Source organism: Sinocyclocheilus rhinocerous, unplaced genomic scaffold (assembly GCF_001515625.1).
Source record: "Sinocyclocheilus rhinocerous isolate Xijiao unplaced genomic scaffold, SAMN03320098_v1.1 scaffold577, whole genome shotgun sequence".
In the NCBI taxonomy this organism is placed as follows: domain Eukaryota; kingdom Metazoa; phylum Chordata; class Actinopteri; order Cypriniformes; family Cyprinidae; genus Sinocyclocheilus; species Sinocyclocheilus rhinocerous.
In genome coordinates, this window is record NW_015661993.1 from 99,283 (window position 1) to 117,210 (window position 17,928).

Here is a 17,928-nt window from a genome sequence, read left to right on the forward strand (position 1 = left end):
TGTTACACTGTGGAAGCTTCTGTCACGAAAACAAATTCCTCGTATGTGTAAACATACCTGGCAATAAAGCTCATTCTGATATAGCCTATACATTTGGTTCGAATAAACTATGAACCAACTTATATAATAATTAATATTTTTATTCATTTACAAAGTATGGTTGTTTTAAAAAATATATATATTATTATTATTTTTTTTTTTTTTTAAAGTAAATCATTATTTTAGTTCTCATTCATTATTAGCATTTCATTCAGCATTTTTAAATTAATCGGTTGATTAATCGGTATCAGCCAGTGTGGTCCAACCTAGCTATCAGTATCGGTAAAATCCACTTTCAGTCGACCTCTAGTATACAGAGCATAAATCTTTATTCAGATTTCAGAATGAGCACTTTTTTTATTTGTAATACATATGTTGAGCGTCTGATGTTTATCATGTACATCTGATGTACACTACTGTAATGTATATGAATGTAATTTAAATACGCAGGAGAAATTCCCAACATTAAACAAATAACCGTTTACACGCTTAGGACATTTGTGTTGTACAAATATACAGAGATAAAAATGCTTACTTGTTATGGTTTCTCCTTAAAATCATACGATTTCCTATTAATTCAATAGAATATATGGGAATACTAGGGAATACCAATAGGAAGGCATGGTGGCTTCACTTTTATGATGTCATGGGCAATCCAGTTCTCTATTATAGATCAGTGGTTCTGTCTCTTTTTTCTTTTTTTTTTGTATTTCTGTAATTGTTTTCATTTAAAAAGTGGAAATCATAGTAGCTATACTCATTGACCTTCCCTCCACTGAAAATAATTTTTAATGTTTTCTGGTGAAGAGTTAAAATACAGGACAAACAGCTCTGTAAGGCTTTGAGAAACAAACACTGATTCCATAAATTAGGGATGTTAAATATCAGCCATTATGAAGAACTGAGATCTTGTTATTTTTCCTCCATTGGTTCATTCTCTCCCAGCACTATGAAAAGCCAGTATGAAGTCAGGCCTATGCTGTAGATTATTCACAAAGCGGATTATTTTCATCTTGACTTAACTTGCCTGGCAGTAGTTTAGATTTCCTGATACTCAACAGCCCACACATGCACACATCAACCCTTATTAAAGCTTCAATGTTGTCGCCAATTTTGATATACAGAATGTTTATATAACTTAAGAAATAAAAATAAAATCATCTACTTGCTCTGCTGTATGGAAAAACACTGAAGTCATAGCATAGACATCCAGTGCTGTGAAAAATTGCTCTTCTGCATATATATTCCTGTTTTTGTGTATATATCATACAAAATGGTTTCAGAAATGCATGCAAAAACAAAGGCAAACTGAGTAAACAGCAGATATTAAATTGTGTTATTTATTAAAGCAAAAAAATAAAAAATACTATCTAATACCAACTGGGCCTGTGTGAAAATGTATGTGTCCCTACAGTTACTAACTCCCAGTTGAACAGGGCTGGCAGCAATCAGACCTGGGTACGTATTCACAAAACATTTTATCTTACCACTAAGAGTTCTTCTAAATAGCAGTAAAAGTTTTTAGCTAAGAGTTTTCTCTTACAACCTATTCACAAAGCTGCTGAGACAAACTTTTATTAAGGAACAGAGAGAAGTCTTAAGCTAAGAGTAAGGGCGGGGTTGACCTCGTTGCTATGGATGATGTCAGCATGCTTACTAACGATGCACACAGTGATTGGCTGATAGGGATCTCTGTCAGAGATTTATTCATAGAAATATTGTAGAGCACAATATGTTGCTGTGTTCAAATAAAGGTTTAAAAAAATTTTTAAAATGTTAATTGCCACATTCAAATAAAGATTTTAAAATGCAGGATAAGTGTCACTAATTAAACAAGTATATGTTCAGCTTATTGTCAACCTCTTACATGTATGCTTCTCAAAAACAATTAGCGGATATGCATATAAACAGACTTTTAATTAACAGAGTAGAATAATCATGGCTGACAGTAATACATGCAAACGTTCAAAAAAAACAAAACAACTGGACGCAAGAACAGCTGATACTTCTTGCCCAACTGGTTTATGAAAACAAGGATATAATCAAAGGAAAATTAAGAGTTGGGGTAACCTCCAAAACCAAAGGTGATACCTTTTTTTAAAGGTCATTATCATCAAATGTTTCTAAAATGTTTACGTTCAGAGGCAGATTGCCGGCAACAGCCATTTTAGGATAGTTTGTGGCTTGGTCTTAGTGACTTATGAGTCCTCTTCACTACTCCTATCGTTTCACAGATTTAGGAGCTAGTTTTAGTGCTAAAACGCTTTGTGAAAGACTCTTAGAGCAAAAAATGTAGGAGTCCTAAATTTAGTACTGACACGCCCATTATTTTTAAAGGTGCCATAGAATGCATTGATACAATATTTTAAAATGTTCTCTGATGTCCCCAGAGTGTGTATGTGAAGTTTTATCTCAAAATACCCCACAGACAATTTTTTATAGCTTGTTGAATTTGCCACTTTTAGGGTATGAGCCAAAACGCGCTGTTTTTTGCCTCTCTTTTCAGAAGAGTGCGGAGCTTCAAGCACGTGAAGGCAGCATCAGTGAAAACAGGCAGAGACAATGGTAGCTTTAGCAACATTAGCCTTACAGAGAGCCAAGAAGTTCTTTTGGAAAACAAAATATGACACGTGATGCTTACTTTGTCTGGAGTCTGGACGTTTGCGCACGAAGCGTTGGTATCGATCCCTCTTTCAGAAGCAATCTTTGCACAACTCCAGCGCTGAACTGACCCTCGTTTGTGAGGCAGTCCGGCGTAAAATGTTAGCACAAACGTAGGACTTTTCCGTTTTTTTTCCCGGGACATTTCCTTCGAAAATGAAATTTAACCACTGTGTCCTCAGCGGTCTATGGTGACTCCTATGTTCGTTGGTGCATCCCAACACACAATGCTTTTAATGGCTCTTTGGCGCTGACATTGTACCTCCAGCAGCTACAGCGAGAAAACAGTAATGGCGGACCGCTGCTTCTCACTCAGGGCTGTGTATATGCTAATAGGTCAGAGACGGTCACAAATGGGCGGGACTTTCCCCGAGTATGACGTCATAGTAGTGAGAAATCTGGAACTGCTAGTGTGGAGAGACTGTTTATGATTTATTGGGATTATAAAACAATGAGTGGGTGGATTTTTACCATTATAGGCTGGTTGTTTTCTCACACTGCGGCCACACAACTGTGTTCAAACACCTTATAAAACTGATTTTTGCATTCTATGGCACCTTTAAGATTTTCTCCTAAATCTGCAAGTTATGATCTACTTTTAGCCTTAAGATGTTTTGTGAATACGGGTCCTGGTTTGCATTTAGTCCAGGACCCATTATGAAAGCATTTTCATAGAAACTCCACTATCTGAAAGACATTAGCCAAAAATTTCATAGATACTCCACTATCTTAAAGACATTGGCCAAAAATGTCATCCATGGAAAAGTGGTGAAGCAAAAACCACTGCTAACCCAGAAAATATTAAGGCTCATCTGATTTTTTTTTTAGGTTGGGTGAGGGAGGGAGGGTAGGTGGGGAAGTTGAATTGATATGTTTTCATGTTCGCATTCTGGTTTGTGTCGTCAATGCCAAAATGATGATCCGCAAATCTTTTAGGAGAATGTTTTGTGGACTGATGAGTCAAAAGTGGAACTGTTTGGAAGACAGGGGTCCTGTTAAATAATGCCAAATTCCACAAAAAGAACATCATATTTATGGTCAAGCATGGTGGTGGCATTGTACTGGTGCAGGGATGCTTTGCTGCTTCAGAGCCTGGGCAACTGGCAATAATTAAGGCGAACATAAATTCTGAGAAAACCTACCAGAAAATCCATGAATGCCCAGTCTTCAGTTTGTAAGTTGAAGCTCAAGCATAAGTGGATTATGAGGGAAGTAGGGTTGTGACGGTGAGGAAATTTTCCCACCGGTTAATCGATGCGTGACAACACCGATAATACCGGTATCACCGGGGGGGGGTGGGGGGTGGGGGGTGACGGGGTTTTGAACTTCCCACTTCTTTAGTGGGAAGACAATGATTCAAAGCACAGGGGTAAGTCCATCTCTAAATGGCTCAAAAAAAGGAAAATTACATTTTTGAAGTGGCCTTGCCAAACTTCTGACTTCTCAATCACAATTGAGATAATGTGCCAATGGGCAGTTCAAGCAAGAAAACCCTCCAGTGTGGCTGAACTAAAGTAGTTCTGCAAAGAAGAGTGGGCCAAAGTTCCATCACAGCACTGTCAAAGACTGATCTCCAGTTATTGGAGATGGGAAGTTATCGCTGCTAAAGGGAGCACAACCAGATTTTAAATTTAAGAGGTCAATTAGTTTCTTCACGTGGGTGATAGGTGTTGGATTGCTAAATAAATAAATATATAAATTTGTTTATTCAGGTTGCCTTTGTTTCATGTTGTATTTCATCTGAAGATCTAGTATGAAATATACACAAAAACAGAAGAAATCAGGATGGGACAAATACATTTTCACAGCACTCTATTAATAATATATGCAAAGAGAAGCTGACATGCAGCATGGCATGCTACTCGTCTTCTAATACAATTTTAAACAGCATTTGCTACATCTTTCATTATGCACGCAGCTTTTTTTATTTCACATTGAGACTACACTGAACTTTTGAGATGTTGATAACAAATTTTCAATGAAATTTATATTTGGTGACTGGAAACTATACTGCTATACTGGCTTTTACAAAGACATGCATTGAAACATGATACTGATATTTCTCTGGAAATGATCGCTGCACAATTAGCCATAACAATTAGCAATGAGTTATGTGAGGTAATACATTTTTCTGCTCCCGAAGTTATAATACATGTCAGGAAGTCATGAATAGATGGGTAGAGAACACAAAAAATTATCGAATAAGTTCCCAATTACTTAATTGTCAAAATTTAAGTACATTTTGATAAAGTACCTTCCACTGTTCAGGGGGGAGGACTTTCACCACAACAACATCTCCATTGAGAGCCCTGTTACGAGCTGCAATCCCATCCAGAAAGATATCAGCTGACCCATCCTGTACCAAAAAAATCAATCACATACAATTCACAATTAAAATTTGCATCAAATGAGTTACACTTAATCAGAATTAGGACAATGACAAAGCAACACCCACTACTAATCAAAAAGAGCTGGTCAGTTACTTTTGAATGAGAATCATGATTATGCTAGCAACCATTTGTGTTGTGGTCAGAACTATTTGCCCCCCTTGGTAAACATAAGCAAAGAAGGCTGTGAAAATAAATCTGCATTGTTTACACTTTTGAGCTTACTGTACATAAAAAAAAAAAATTAGAGGTGGTAGAGGTTAAATTAGAGGGGGTACAGCAAATGCATGGCGAGGAGGATTGTTCCAGTAATAATTCTGACCACAACTCAATGTTCGATAGTATGTTTAACTTAAGGGTACACTGTATATGTTCAATAGTATGTGCAAGGGTGAAAAAATACTCACAGGAGACGGGACAAAAGCTTCCATGTACTTCTTAGGGTTTATTCTCAGTACTCCCTTAAAGAGAATGACATTTAAATATTTGAATTATGCCAACTGTTTAAATAGTTGTCCATTTTGAGATTTTACTCTACAGAATAAATGACCATAATAAGCCCATGTAAAATTTAAGTCCACTTGTTATTTTTATTTTGAAATATTAAACGGAGAGAACAAGATAAAAATTTCCAGGATAAAACGAAGCATGTTACATGAAAACAATGTTGTTTGAGAAGTAATCCAAATATACTAAATATATACGAAACTGAATGAAACTGTCTGGGCTAAACTGGGCTGTCTAAAAAAAAAATCAAATACAACCCAATATATAGATATTTTTTCCCCTAGTGAAAAACGTTTGGCTTTAGAACATCAAAAATGAATAAAACTGCCGATGACCATGGTAAATAAAAAAAGAAACTGAAGCATTTATGAAAATTGAATCTGCCTTCAATTATCATCCATAAATGTTTTGGATTTCGCATATTTTTGTGGAGCAGGCCAGTAAGGAATTGCAATATTGTCCCCTATTGTTATCTGAACAAATTTGTGTTTTTAATTCACGGATTTACCTGCTTATATTATTTTGATTGTGGGGACAAAGAGGTCACTGAGAAAAAAAATATATAGGGACTAAAAGACTTGTACCAGCAGCTATCACTCTGCTGCTCTCGCCTGAAAAGCACTCGCTATTAATTAAACAAATTAAAAGGGAATATGGGAATATTGGGTAAATGATGCCTACTGTTTTGCTCACTCATTTAAATAAAAATAGCAGGCAGTGTACAGTATATACAACTGCACAGTAAGTAGTAAAGTTTAGTTGACAAACAACATGAACTTTTTTTAAGATTTCAGGTTAAAATTTATTTTATTTTTACTCCTTTTCTATTTAATGCAATGCCAACTTCTATGGCTATATTCATGGCAATGGCCAGGTTTAGTTATTTAAAAATAAAACTAAAGATGTTTAAGATTCTTTTTTTTCCTAAAAACCTTTGGGGAATTTTCTCCTATTAGCTAAAATAGATGTTAAAGTGCCCCTATTATGGATTTTTGAAAATTAACTTTCATGCAGTGTGTAACACAGCTCTAAGTGAATGAAAACATTCTGCAAAGTTTTAAATCTGAAAGTGCACCTAAATCTGAAAGTGTATAAAGTTATTGTCTCTCAAAAGAAAGTGTCGACTCTGAATCATTTAAACGAGTCATTTTTAAAACAAATCCCAAGCCGTATCACCCTGCAGCCCAAGACTGGTTGCCCACTGAAGCTAAGCAGGGTTGAGCCTGGTCAGTACCTGGATGGGAGACCTCCTGGGAAAACTAGGTTGCTGTGAGGGTCCTGGCCAAATTGCCGCAACTGGCCCTATCATGGGCCAGTCTATCATGGCCTCCTAATAATCCCCATCCACTTGACTGGCTCTATGACTCTCACCTCTCCACCTGTAGCTGGTGTGTGGTGAGCGCACTGGCGCCGTTGTCCTGTGGCTGCCATCGTATCATTCAAGTGGATGCTGCACACTGGTGGTGGTTTTTGCTTTTCTGTCGTCTACTTTTAACACCCAGTCTTTGAAGTGGTCATTTTGTAGCCAATGCTACAAAATAGTCCAAGGGCTCAACGCTAAGTATTTTTTCTACTGCCCCGGTTGGACCAGTGTTTCAAATTATTACTTGCTCTGCCAATATTTTCATTGTCCCTGCCACAAAAAAGAAATAAATAAAATAATTGCTGTTATCATTTTTATCCATGTTATCTTGTATTGTAATAGGCCTAAATAAGCTTATATGACACCAATATTTTAGATACCAATAACATTTTACAATTCTCAATATATAAAGATATCCCAAAAAATATCCATTAAATTTAAAGATCCCAAAAAAAAAAAAAAGGTGCAATGTTTGATTTATATTCAAAATATGAAGCAAAAACAGAAAGGTGTGACTTTAGATTTGTGAAATTATGCTACATAAAACGTGCATGAAACAGAAACTGGAGACGGGCTGAACGAGATGCAATTTCACTCTCGGCCAGCAGGTGGTGCTTATGGACCAGTAATACAGTGTTTCCTTGGTTACTACCGTAAACACAGCAGCACTGAGGTATCAAAACTAATTTAAATGCATTATACAGAGGCAAGATGAAAAGAAAACGCCATGTAAACTTTTCTGAAAAAAGCCAGTTTCCCTCAGAAACAAATTTATATAAAATACAATATTTAGGATTCTTATATTTCGCACATCGTGAACATCGTTGTTCTGCCTGCTATAGTATTTTCTCCTCTTTGCGTCCGTCTTCAGCATCTCTGGCCACTGTTAATGACGCGGAAAGAAAACTCAATTCAGGGCTCGCAGCTGTCTGTACGTGGGCTGTTCACACAGAACACAGCGCGCAAGTAGTGAATGCAGTTGTCTTTCGTGCCCGAATGCTTTTAAATCGCTTGAATTTTTTAATTAACAAGGCTTAAAAACACATGCAAATGATAAACTTTCGTGACGACGCAGCAGCGGCCCGATCAGGCAAGTGACAAATCCATCAACTGTCCCGAGCACTTCTTATTGTTGAGCCATGTAGCCTAACCATAACAATAGGCAAAACGCATGAAACAATGTGATAAAAAAAATACAGTATAGAAAAATTACATTTTGATAAATGGAAACTAAAATTTAAAGCGACAAACGGAAATCCCTGATATTCCATGATATTCCTTGACTTTTCCTTGAAAATTCCTATTCCTTGACTCAATGTCTGGAATAGACCTTTTAAAATTCCATGATATTCCAGAAATTCCATGACCCGTGGGAACCCTGCACTAGGTGCCGCTTTTGGAGCGGTAAAAAATAGCGGTTTCCCCGGTAACGGCTGTACACAAAGCAGCACTGTGCTCACAAACGCTGATTTATCAGGCATTACGAAATGGAAATGAAATCGACCAATCGGACCAATCACCGCAGATTAGTGTCACGCAAAGTGAATCATTGAGCGAATCGATTGGAAGTCGTTGAGTAAATAAGGTAAAAATAAATGCATATTAGACAATGAAAGTGTTTTTTGACCTTGCAAGCATGTCTACCTGTTGTTGGGGACTCCCAAAACCAAAAAATTTACCTTTCATAACCCATAATAGGGGCACTTTAAAATCTTGAGTGTCATATCTGGCAACGCGTGTGAATTACTTGATCCTAATGATTATTAAATGGGAATACATATCTTGTCCCAACATCAGGATTGATTTAATTTAATTTGTTGTTTAAACACTGATCCTATTCTGACTGCAATTTGTTTTTAAATGTATAGCATTTTACAGGTTCTGAAAATAATGCTTCTTAGGCAGCACCGTCTACTTGCTCATTACCAGAGTGATCAGGTAACAAGCAGAAAATAATACTATAAAATTATTAAGATGACAATTTGATTAAAATCTTCATAATTGTTGCTTGATAAGTTCTTTAAGGTTCCAAAGCTTCAAGAGATGACTTTGAATCAGACTTTTTCTTCCCTAATTATTATTGTCTTTTTTATTTGATTTTATATAACAACAGTAAAATTACAATACTAACATTTATGAATGTTGAAGGAGTTCTTGCTTTTTCTTAGCTTTTATTTTGGCAGAAACCCGCAGGAAGGTCTTAGCGCATCTTTTTGTTGACAACAACAGGTTTATAAATGATTCTTATCACGAATTTGGGAAGATGTTTGTCGCATATTTTATATTGACATAAAAATGTCAATGTTTGCTACAATTTATTCGGTCTTTTCGCTTATTCTTCAGTTAATTTCAGTTGCTAAACATTTGGTGCATCCCTAATTCCATGTAGGTATTCTGCAATAATGTGCTTGTTCCAAATTGTTAAAATCCACTTTGAGATGGGTTTTAATGTGTAGACCATTTTCTTAATTTGTTATTAAGTTTGGTTGCATATTGTATAATATCTGCATATCTGATTTCCAAGGAAGGTTAAAAAAAATGGGTTCTGTGCCGTACCCAGGGTTAAAATTCTGGTAAATTCAGGGGCTCTACAGTGCGACCATTTCAGTCGCATTTGCTACTGAAAACTACTGCGTGTGACTATGAAAAAATATTTAGGAGCACCAGTGCAACTGACCAGATCTTCATCATATTTGTGATTGTGATCGCTGAGGGGAGCTTCAAAGGTTTCTACGTGTTTTTGCAGCATTGAGTAATGTATCACAGACATATTCTGAAAATACACCTACATGCCACTTTTGTGTTCTTCTGTGCCACCTCTGTACAAATTAATTTTAATACTGATTTCATTTGATTAGTAACTTATTCTTCTTATTCTACTTGTTCTTATTCTGTGGTTTTAATAAGAATTTTTAAAATGCTTATAAAATATAATTTTGTAAAAATTTGCCAAAAGATTACCTACTTTTAATAAAATAGGTAATTTTAATAAAAATGCCATTACAAAGGTAAAAACTAAATTCCACTGTAAATCACTTTAAGGAGTCAAATATCACCTCGTAATGGGAAGGCTAATTTTTTTTATCACATTTTGGATTACTGATTAGAAGGTGCTCCTAAATTTTTGACTGTGCTCCTAAATTTTTTAAGTTTTTAATTTTTTAAAAGAAAAATAAGCGTAGAGCCCTGACATTACATGTGTACTCAGTAATGCTCACAACACCCTATTTTGGGTAAAAATAGGAAAGATAATACTACTGCGTGCGACTATGAAAACATATTTAGGACCAGTGCGACTGACCAGATCATCATCATACTTTTGATTGTGATCGCTGAGGGGAGCTTCAAAGGTTTCTACGTGTTTTTGCAGCGTTGAGTAATGTATCACAGACATATCTCACGAATCCTTTCTTAAGCGAAGTGAGAGATTCATTGCGCAGTGTAGAGAGCTTTGTTGATTATAAATGTGAGATCGAGATGAGCTAAGATGAGTGACAGCTTTTAATGATTTTTAAGGGAGTTTGTAAATGTGATACTGATTTAGTACAACAGTTAAATAGACAAGAAGTTAATATTAAGTGACTTACATTGTCTGACTATAACACTATTGTCTGATTTTGCTCTATTTCGTCGTCGAAAATAGTTTGAAACAAAGTCACAGCTCAGCCGCTGTGCATGTCCATTCAAACACTGGTGTTTCGTTTATGAATGAACTGCGTTTTTAAACTAATCTTGTGAGTCAGTGATTCTTGATTACCCATTCATAAATACTGTCACTTGCTTCATTCCTGAATGATTCAGCCGTTCGAATGAATCAATTGAATGAATGATTCAGTGATCAAATCAGTGACTTGTCGCCACCTGCTGGCAGTTTGTTTCATTTTTAAAGTATCTTTTCAGTTCTTTAAATCATTTAATATTTCTATATTCAACATTTTTTAAAACATTAATCTTTTAATCATTAATCATTAAATTCATTAATAAACATGAATTTATGGATTTAATTGCACTCATGCCACCTCTGATCCTCATTAAATGTCTGAAAATACACCTACATGCCACTTTTGTGTTCTTCTGTGCCACCTCTGTACAAATTAATTTTAATACTGATTTCATTTGATTAGTAACTTATTCTTCTTATTCTACTTGTTCTTATTCTGTGGTTTTAATAAGAATTTTTAAAATGCTTATAAAATATAATTTTGTAAAAATTTGCCAAAAGATTACCTACTTTTAATAAAATAGGTAATTTTAATAAAAATGCCATTACAAAGGTAAAAACTAAATTCCACTGTAAATCACTTTAAGGAGTCAAATATCACCTCGTAATGGGAAGGCTAATTTTTGATCAAATTTTTGATTATTGATTAGAAGGTGCTCCTAAATTTTTGACTGTGCTCCTAAATTTTTTAAGTTTTTAATTTTTTAAAAGAAAAATAAGCGTAGAGCCCTGTAAATTGTATATTTTAGGTGTTAGTCACTAGTCACAATTGTTTTTAACCATTTTTGCTTAAACTTAAACTGTCCTGTGGTGTGACAAATTAATTTTCAAATTCATTCAGCAAAGTACAAATATTCCAGGCATGCTCTCAGTTATGATTATTATAAAGTTAATTATTATTATTATTATTATTATTATATTTTTTTTTTTCCCACATTGTTTTTTATATTATGCAAATTATACATGTATAAAAAAGGTTTTTAAAAAGTAAAACCATTTTAGATGCTCAGAAGTTAAGCATGTCACACTGCAGAACATGGTCATTGCTTGGCTTGTACAGTTAACTACCCAGAAGTATAGGTTTACATGTACTATATCACCTTTAGGAGTTCTCCTCTCTCCAGGCCTGCAGAAACATCCTCAGTGCACATGTACTGCTCAAACAGTTGCTTCCGGGACCCTCTACCACCTTTAGTGCCTTTATCTTTATTGTTTTGTGGTAAGCTTTCCTTTGATGCTGTAAAAAGAAAGGCAAAAACAAAGATAAAAAAAAAACTGCAGCTCACATGCAAAAAAAAAAGAAAAAGAAAAAGGTTAATTTAGATTTGGAATGAAACTAAATTTGTTCATGTATGTCACATGATTTTTTTTTTTTTCCCCCATGCTTTTTTTTAATATTAGCTTTGAAGCCATGTATACAGTAGTCAACATTTGAAGTGGATCAAAAAAAGTTCATCAAAGTTGTCCTGAGACAAGAACACATTTTGGTTTTAGGACAACTTTGATGAAAGGTTTTGATCCACTTCAAATGTTGACTAGTGTATATTAGATTCGTTTTCCTAACTTTTAGCACATGTAAAACACGCATTTAAAAATTACAGTCTCTTTGTTTCAGGGAATAATGGCTAAAATACTGATGGACTAACAAAGCTAAAAATCACACATTGAGTGGGTAAAATTACTCCACAATTTTCATTACAAATTCAGCCTATTACAATTGTTTATGATCTCATGGCACTCAGTGGGCTTGCATGGCAGGCAATCACAGATAAATGACAGAGACAGTTGTTTGAGTTTCCACCCTTCTTCTATTTTCAATGGTGAGTTTGACAGACCTCCAAAAAAAAGAGGGCAGCAGCTGGGTGCGATACCCCTCACCAAAACAGATTTAAGCCAAGTTTGAATGGCACCTTAAAGACTTATTAGCCATAAAACAAACCAACCAACAAAAAAGCCCTGTTTTTTTGGGTTCCACCCAACCCCTCATTTCCAAAGGAAATACATCAAAACCAAAGTTAAATATGCAATTTCATGTCTTTAAAATCCCAAAATGAAATTTCTGTTATTATTTACTAACCCACATTTTGTTCCAAACCTGTATGCATTTCTTTCTTCTACAGAACACAAAAAAAAAAAAAAAATTGTTTGGACAGTTATGACAACTATTGACTTCCACTTTATCTATATATATAAAAAAATTTAAAAAATAAAAACACTCAGACAGTTCAGAAAACCTTTTATGTTTCACAGAAGAAACATAAGTTTTCAAAGTACAGTTTTGGAACAACATGAGAGTGAGTAGCTGACAGAATTTTTATTTTGGGGTGAAATATTACTTTAATCTAAACAAAAATGATTCTTTGATTTTGAACAAATCATTAAGTCAATGTGAAACAGCATTGGCAAACTAATTCAAATACATTGAGGCCTTGTCCACACTAACACGTTTTCGTTTGAAAACGCATCTTTCTCTCCGTTTTGGCTTTCCATTCACACTGAGATGGTGTTTTTGTCAAGGAAAACTGAGCTTTTTGAAAACGCTCTCCAAAATAGATGCATTTGAAAACGCCGTTTTCACGTTGTAGTGTGGACTGTGAAAAAGGAGCCTTTCGAGAACGATGATGCATGTTTAGTCATGTGACACATATTAAACCAATACCAATATGTTTATAATGGAACCATGTTTATACTGGTATTGTGCCTGTTATGTGCTATTCACTTTCACACTATTGCTAGATGTGTTACTTTGTACACTCTTAATATCACAGTCCTGCAAAGACTAGAGCTGCACGATTAATCGTTAAAAGATCGCGATCTCGATTCAGACAACCACACGATCTCATTTCTAAATGACAACGATTCTCCCGTGTCTATTAAACCTTTGAAAAAGTCTTACCGGATCATTCAAATCTGCGTTCGCACTGCCGCTGACACAGAGAGAGCAGTTACCATGTTTGGTTAAGAAACAGCTTCACAAACAGTCTTTTCAACTACACAGTATTATTTCTGTCAGAATCGTGGGAGATTCGTGATCTCTATTTGAGACAAAAAAAATCGTGATTCAATTTATCCAGAATCGTGCAGCTCTAGTCCTGTTTTTGTTTTTTGTTTTTTTTTGTACTTGAGCGCAATAAATTTCAATTGAAAAAATGAGAATCGTGTAAGAGAATCGTGATCTCAATTGATTCACATTTTAGCAAGAATCGTGCAGCCCTAGCAAAGACTACAGAAAATTTACTCGCGATCACTGTTTGCAGCAATACATGGCAGCATTTGCATTTTAGATCAGACATACAATCGTGAGTGAGTGCGACCTGAACGCGACAGTGAATGGTGAGATATTTTCCTAAAACTGATCCAGCCAGAAGAATAGCATGAAAACGTATGTCTGTTACATCTGTATCGTCCCAGTGAGCTTTTTTGAGGCTTTACGCATGCGCAGTAAAACGAATTTAACATTTTCTGACATTACAGTGTGGATGAGAAATTTTGGAAAACACCTGAAAATACTAGTGTGGATGGAGAGCGTTTTAAAACAAACACACCATTTTCAAATGTATCTGGATTAATGTAGACGTTGCCTGTATATATGAAATAAATAAGGCTTGGTTTTGAGACACTGGCTCTTCATTTCAGTAAGTACCTTGAGTTTGAGGAGATTTGATGTTTTTATTTGGTGATTTCCCAGCAATAATGAGGTCAACTTCAGGACCACATTCCGCCTCGTCTTTTTTCGCTAAATTTCCTTTTAATCTCTTCTTCTTTGATTTGTTCTTTGCTTGTTCCTCCCCACACGAACAGCTCAACTGTTGACTGTCACCTTCCTCAGATCCCACCAGATTTGAGCTCATTTTGATGTCTTTTTCATTTCTCTTGTGTTGCAGTTTTGAGGGTACCTTTTTGGGTGCAGTAGCCTTATGTAGCTCCATTATGCCCTGGTCTTCAGTGCATGTCACCTGATAGCTGGTTTTGTCCGTGTACAAACAGATGGAGGCATCAGCCATCTGCCTACTCTGTTGAGAGGATAAGCTATCAACAGAATAAGATGACTCTGAATTGCCCTTTTTTCTCCTGCTCACAACATTCACAGACCTGCTAACTGATGTACTCATGCTCTCCTCCACCTGCTGCTTCGCTAACTCTTGCAAGTAAGAACGAAACTTGCCATTCTGATGCTGATTCAGAAGTCTTGCATAGGCGTCCTTCTGGGATCTAAGGAGATTTTGTGCACCATCTCTAGGTTTAGTAGTTCTCTTTACTTTAGGGGAAGATGCCATAATCTCTGCAAAGAATCAACATGTCGGTGGTCACAACCGGTTAATGGAACAGAGCTTTTGTTTTGCAGATCAAAAATTAGATATCATATAAACGAATCGTGACTTACTAGGTCTTAAAAAAAATCTAAAATCTTTAATGACAGGAAAAATGTTTTAGAAAAAAAGTGACACTGTTTATAAGGTTTATAGGGGTTTCTTCAACTACAGTCAATTTTAGCCCATGTTACATTAAATTAATAAATTATGGATTCTCTGTCTTATATTTCATAACAAGAATGCTCTTCATTGACACGGTTTCGTACAGAATAAAAAAAGTACTCTAACTTGCTGAAACATACACACATATATATATATATATATATATAGATATATATATAGATAGATAGATATAGATATATATAATAAAAACTTATTGAAGATAAATATTGAAATTCTTTATGATTATTTCACTGTTTGTTTAGATCAGTGGTTCTCAACTCCAGTCCTCGGGACCCAATGCTCTGCACTTTTTATATCTCACTTATTTAACGCACCTGATTCAGATCATCAGCTCTTTGGGAGAGAGAGATCCATGAACTGAACTGAGTGTGTCAGATAAGAGAATACAAAATGTGCAGAGCAGTGTGGGTCCCTAGGACTTAAATTGAGAACCACTGGTTTAGATCATCACGTTTAAAAATGTGGATAAACATGCAGAAGTTTAAATAAAAGTCAACCCTAGGACATAAAAGTGCTTGCAGTTGAAGAAACAGCCTTACATAACTCCCATTTCTCATGTTTAGAGTTTAGTTTAATACATGGTTTATCGATGAAGGGATTTACTATTGTGTGAGGCAATCTATTCGTTTACGAGCTTAACAGCTTCATCCTGGTAATTTACACGCAGTATCTTTCAATAAAATTCACATGTAACGTTATACTAATGGAAAGCTATATTAACAAGCATAAACACAATTATAAACATAAATAACTCACCATCTATAGCTGTTTTTCAGAGTGAATATCTGTTGCAAAACCACACCATCAACTGCGCATTTCTTCCGGGTCCTATAAATGATACGCTGTCGTTGCATCATGGGAATTGTAGTTCTCTTGCGTTGTGATATCACGCCTCAGTGCGTTCCAAACGGGATATATCGCCCTCCGAAGGCATTTCGCAGTGAAAACAATCATGGCCGCCATATTGAAGGGTCGTTCCAAAACGAAGTGCTCAAAATTGGCCACTTCAAAGGGCCCTTCGGAATGAAGGATTTCGAAGGGTACAACTGATGGACACTTCGGGCTCCCATGATCCTTTGCGCAGATTCTTTGCATGATGACGGCGCCTCCGTGTGGGCACGTGATGATGACGCAGAAGGGCACTTCAAGAAACAGTTGTTTGGTGCCCTACACCAGGGTTTTCAACCTGTGGGCACCAGCACCTGTCAAGGGGGGCGCCAGCATCCGTTAATTCAGAGACGTTCTCTTGAGAATTTATGAATATGAGTTAAACAGTAGGTGGCGATATGCACCTTTGAAGTTGGGTCGCAACTCGCCATTAAATCAAACGAAGAAGAAGAAGAAGAAGTTTTGGGCTAGTTTTGATTAGCAATTAGGCGGGTTTTGTTGTGAAAACCTGGCAACCCTGGTCACGCTTATTGACAGTGTAAGATGATTTACGATTAGCCGTGTCGGAAATCCAACCACGGATTGGCGAAGCAGATATCGTCCTCTTTTGGAAGGCCAAACAAAGTAGTTTCGCATTCACAACGAAACACACAGTGCCTTCACGACATGGCGGCGGCGGCAACAACAATACTACAGCGAGAATAAAAGTTACACCTTCTTTCTTTGCATGAACTTTTGGGCAGCGTTATGCAAATCTTCCCAGAGCACTTCCACAGAGTACGTCATAGTGTTTGGGAAAATTAATGCATAATTTAAATACATAATCACATGAAACCACATAAATCCAGTCATCCAGTCGTTTCCCATCAGCGTAGTCGGTGGATAGCAACTGCGCTCGACTGCGCAATCCGACACAGCCGCCTCGCCATCGCGAGAGTTTTTTGGCACACATCAGCATGACATCAGAGCAAGTCGGACGTAACTCCGACACTTTTCTAACCAGCATGCATCTCGCTGTGATCACCGGTGATCGGTTCTGCACAGATTTTGCTAATTAGGGCCCAAGCAAGTAAGGCCCAGGGCCCTATTGTTTTTCTAAGGATTATTATTAGGGCCCAAGCCACTAAGGCACAGGGCCCTATTGATTTCCTAAGGATTATTTATTTATTAGGGCCCAAGCCAGTAAGGCACAGGGCCCTATTGATTTCCTAAGGATTATTTTTTATTTTTTTTTATTCGACTATCCGGGGCTTTTTGGAGGCCTTAACATGCTCAAAAACTCTTGAAAATTGGCACACACGTTGGAAACTGCGGTCATTAGGACGCCGCAGAGACTGGTACCCGGGCGTGGCACAGGGGCTCTACGGCGCCCCCTGGAACACAGTCTAAAAACTTGTTGTATAGCTCACACATATTTGCACGAATTCATATGAAACTCGGTACACATATAGACCTCATTGAGCCGAACAAATTTCACGCTGCATGCCATAGGCTCCGGCCAACAGGAAGTTGGCTATTCAGGGCTGTTTAAAAAGCGCATGCTCTGGAATTTGATATACTCGTCTGAGGATTTCCAACTGACTGCTACCAAACTCGGTGAACATGATCTCAAGACATTGGGGATGCTAAATTGCGAAGAGATTTTTGATATCACGAACAGTTTGCCCATGGCGAGGCGATGAAGTTATGGCGAGAAATGAGAAACAGGAAGCGTCTAATAACATCCACATACATTGTCTGATTTTGATCAAACTTCAGGGGTTTGTTCGTTGTATGATGCCTATCGCATACATGTGACTATTAGGATTCAAAGTTATAGCGCCACCATCTGGCGTCAGGAAGTTTCATTTTCAAAATGCTTTTAAT

At 36.5% G+C, this 17,928-nt stretch overlaps 1 protein-coding gene across 5 annotated transcripts in view; it reads right to left on the reverse strand.

Moving 5' to 3' along the window:
* Positions 1-16,078, reverse strand: part of dis3l2 (DIS3 like 3'-5' exoribonuclease 2) — a 110,490-nt gene extending 94,412 nt beyond the window's left edge. The window contains exons 1-6 of one of the 5 annotated variants that reach the window (XM_016536916.1): positions 15,931-16,078; positions 14,771-14,960; positions 14,322-14,686; positions 11,779-11,915; positions 5,495-5,548; positions 4,955-5,056 (exon numbers count right to left, since the gene is read on the reverse strand). In XM_016536916.1, the coding sequence (XP_016392402.1) occupies positions 4,955-5,056; positions 5,495-5,548; positions 11,779-11,915; positions 14,322-14,686; positions 14,771-14,955 (843 nt within the window). In that variant the 5' untranslated portion in view covers positions 14,956-14,960; positions 15,931-16,078. Of the gene's footprint in view, positions 1-4,954; positions 5,057-5,494; positions 5,549-11,778; positions 11,916-14,321; positions 14,961-15,930 lie in introns of those variants that run through there. The other 4 variants (XM_016536915.1, XM_016536919.1, XM_016536917.1 and 1 more) reach the window with 4 other exon arrangements.
* Between the last annotated feature and the right edge of the window lie 1,850 nt (positions 16,079-17,928).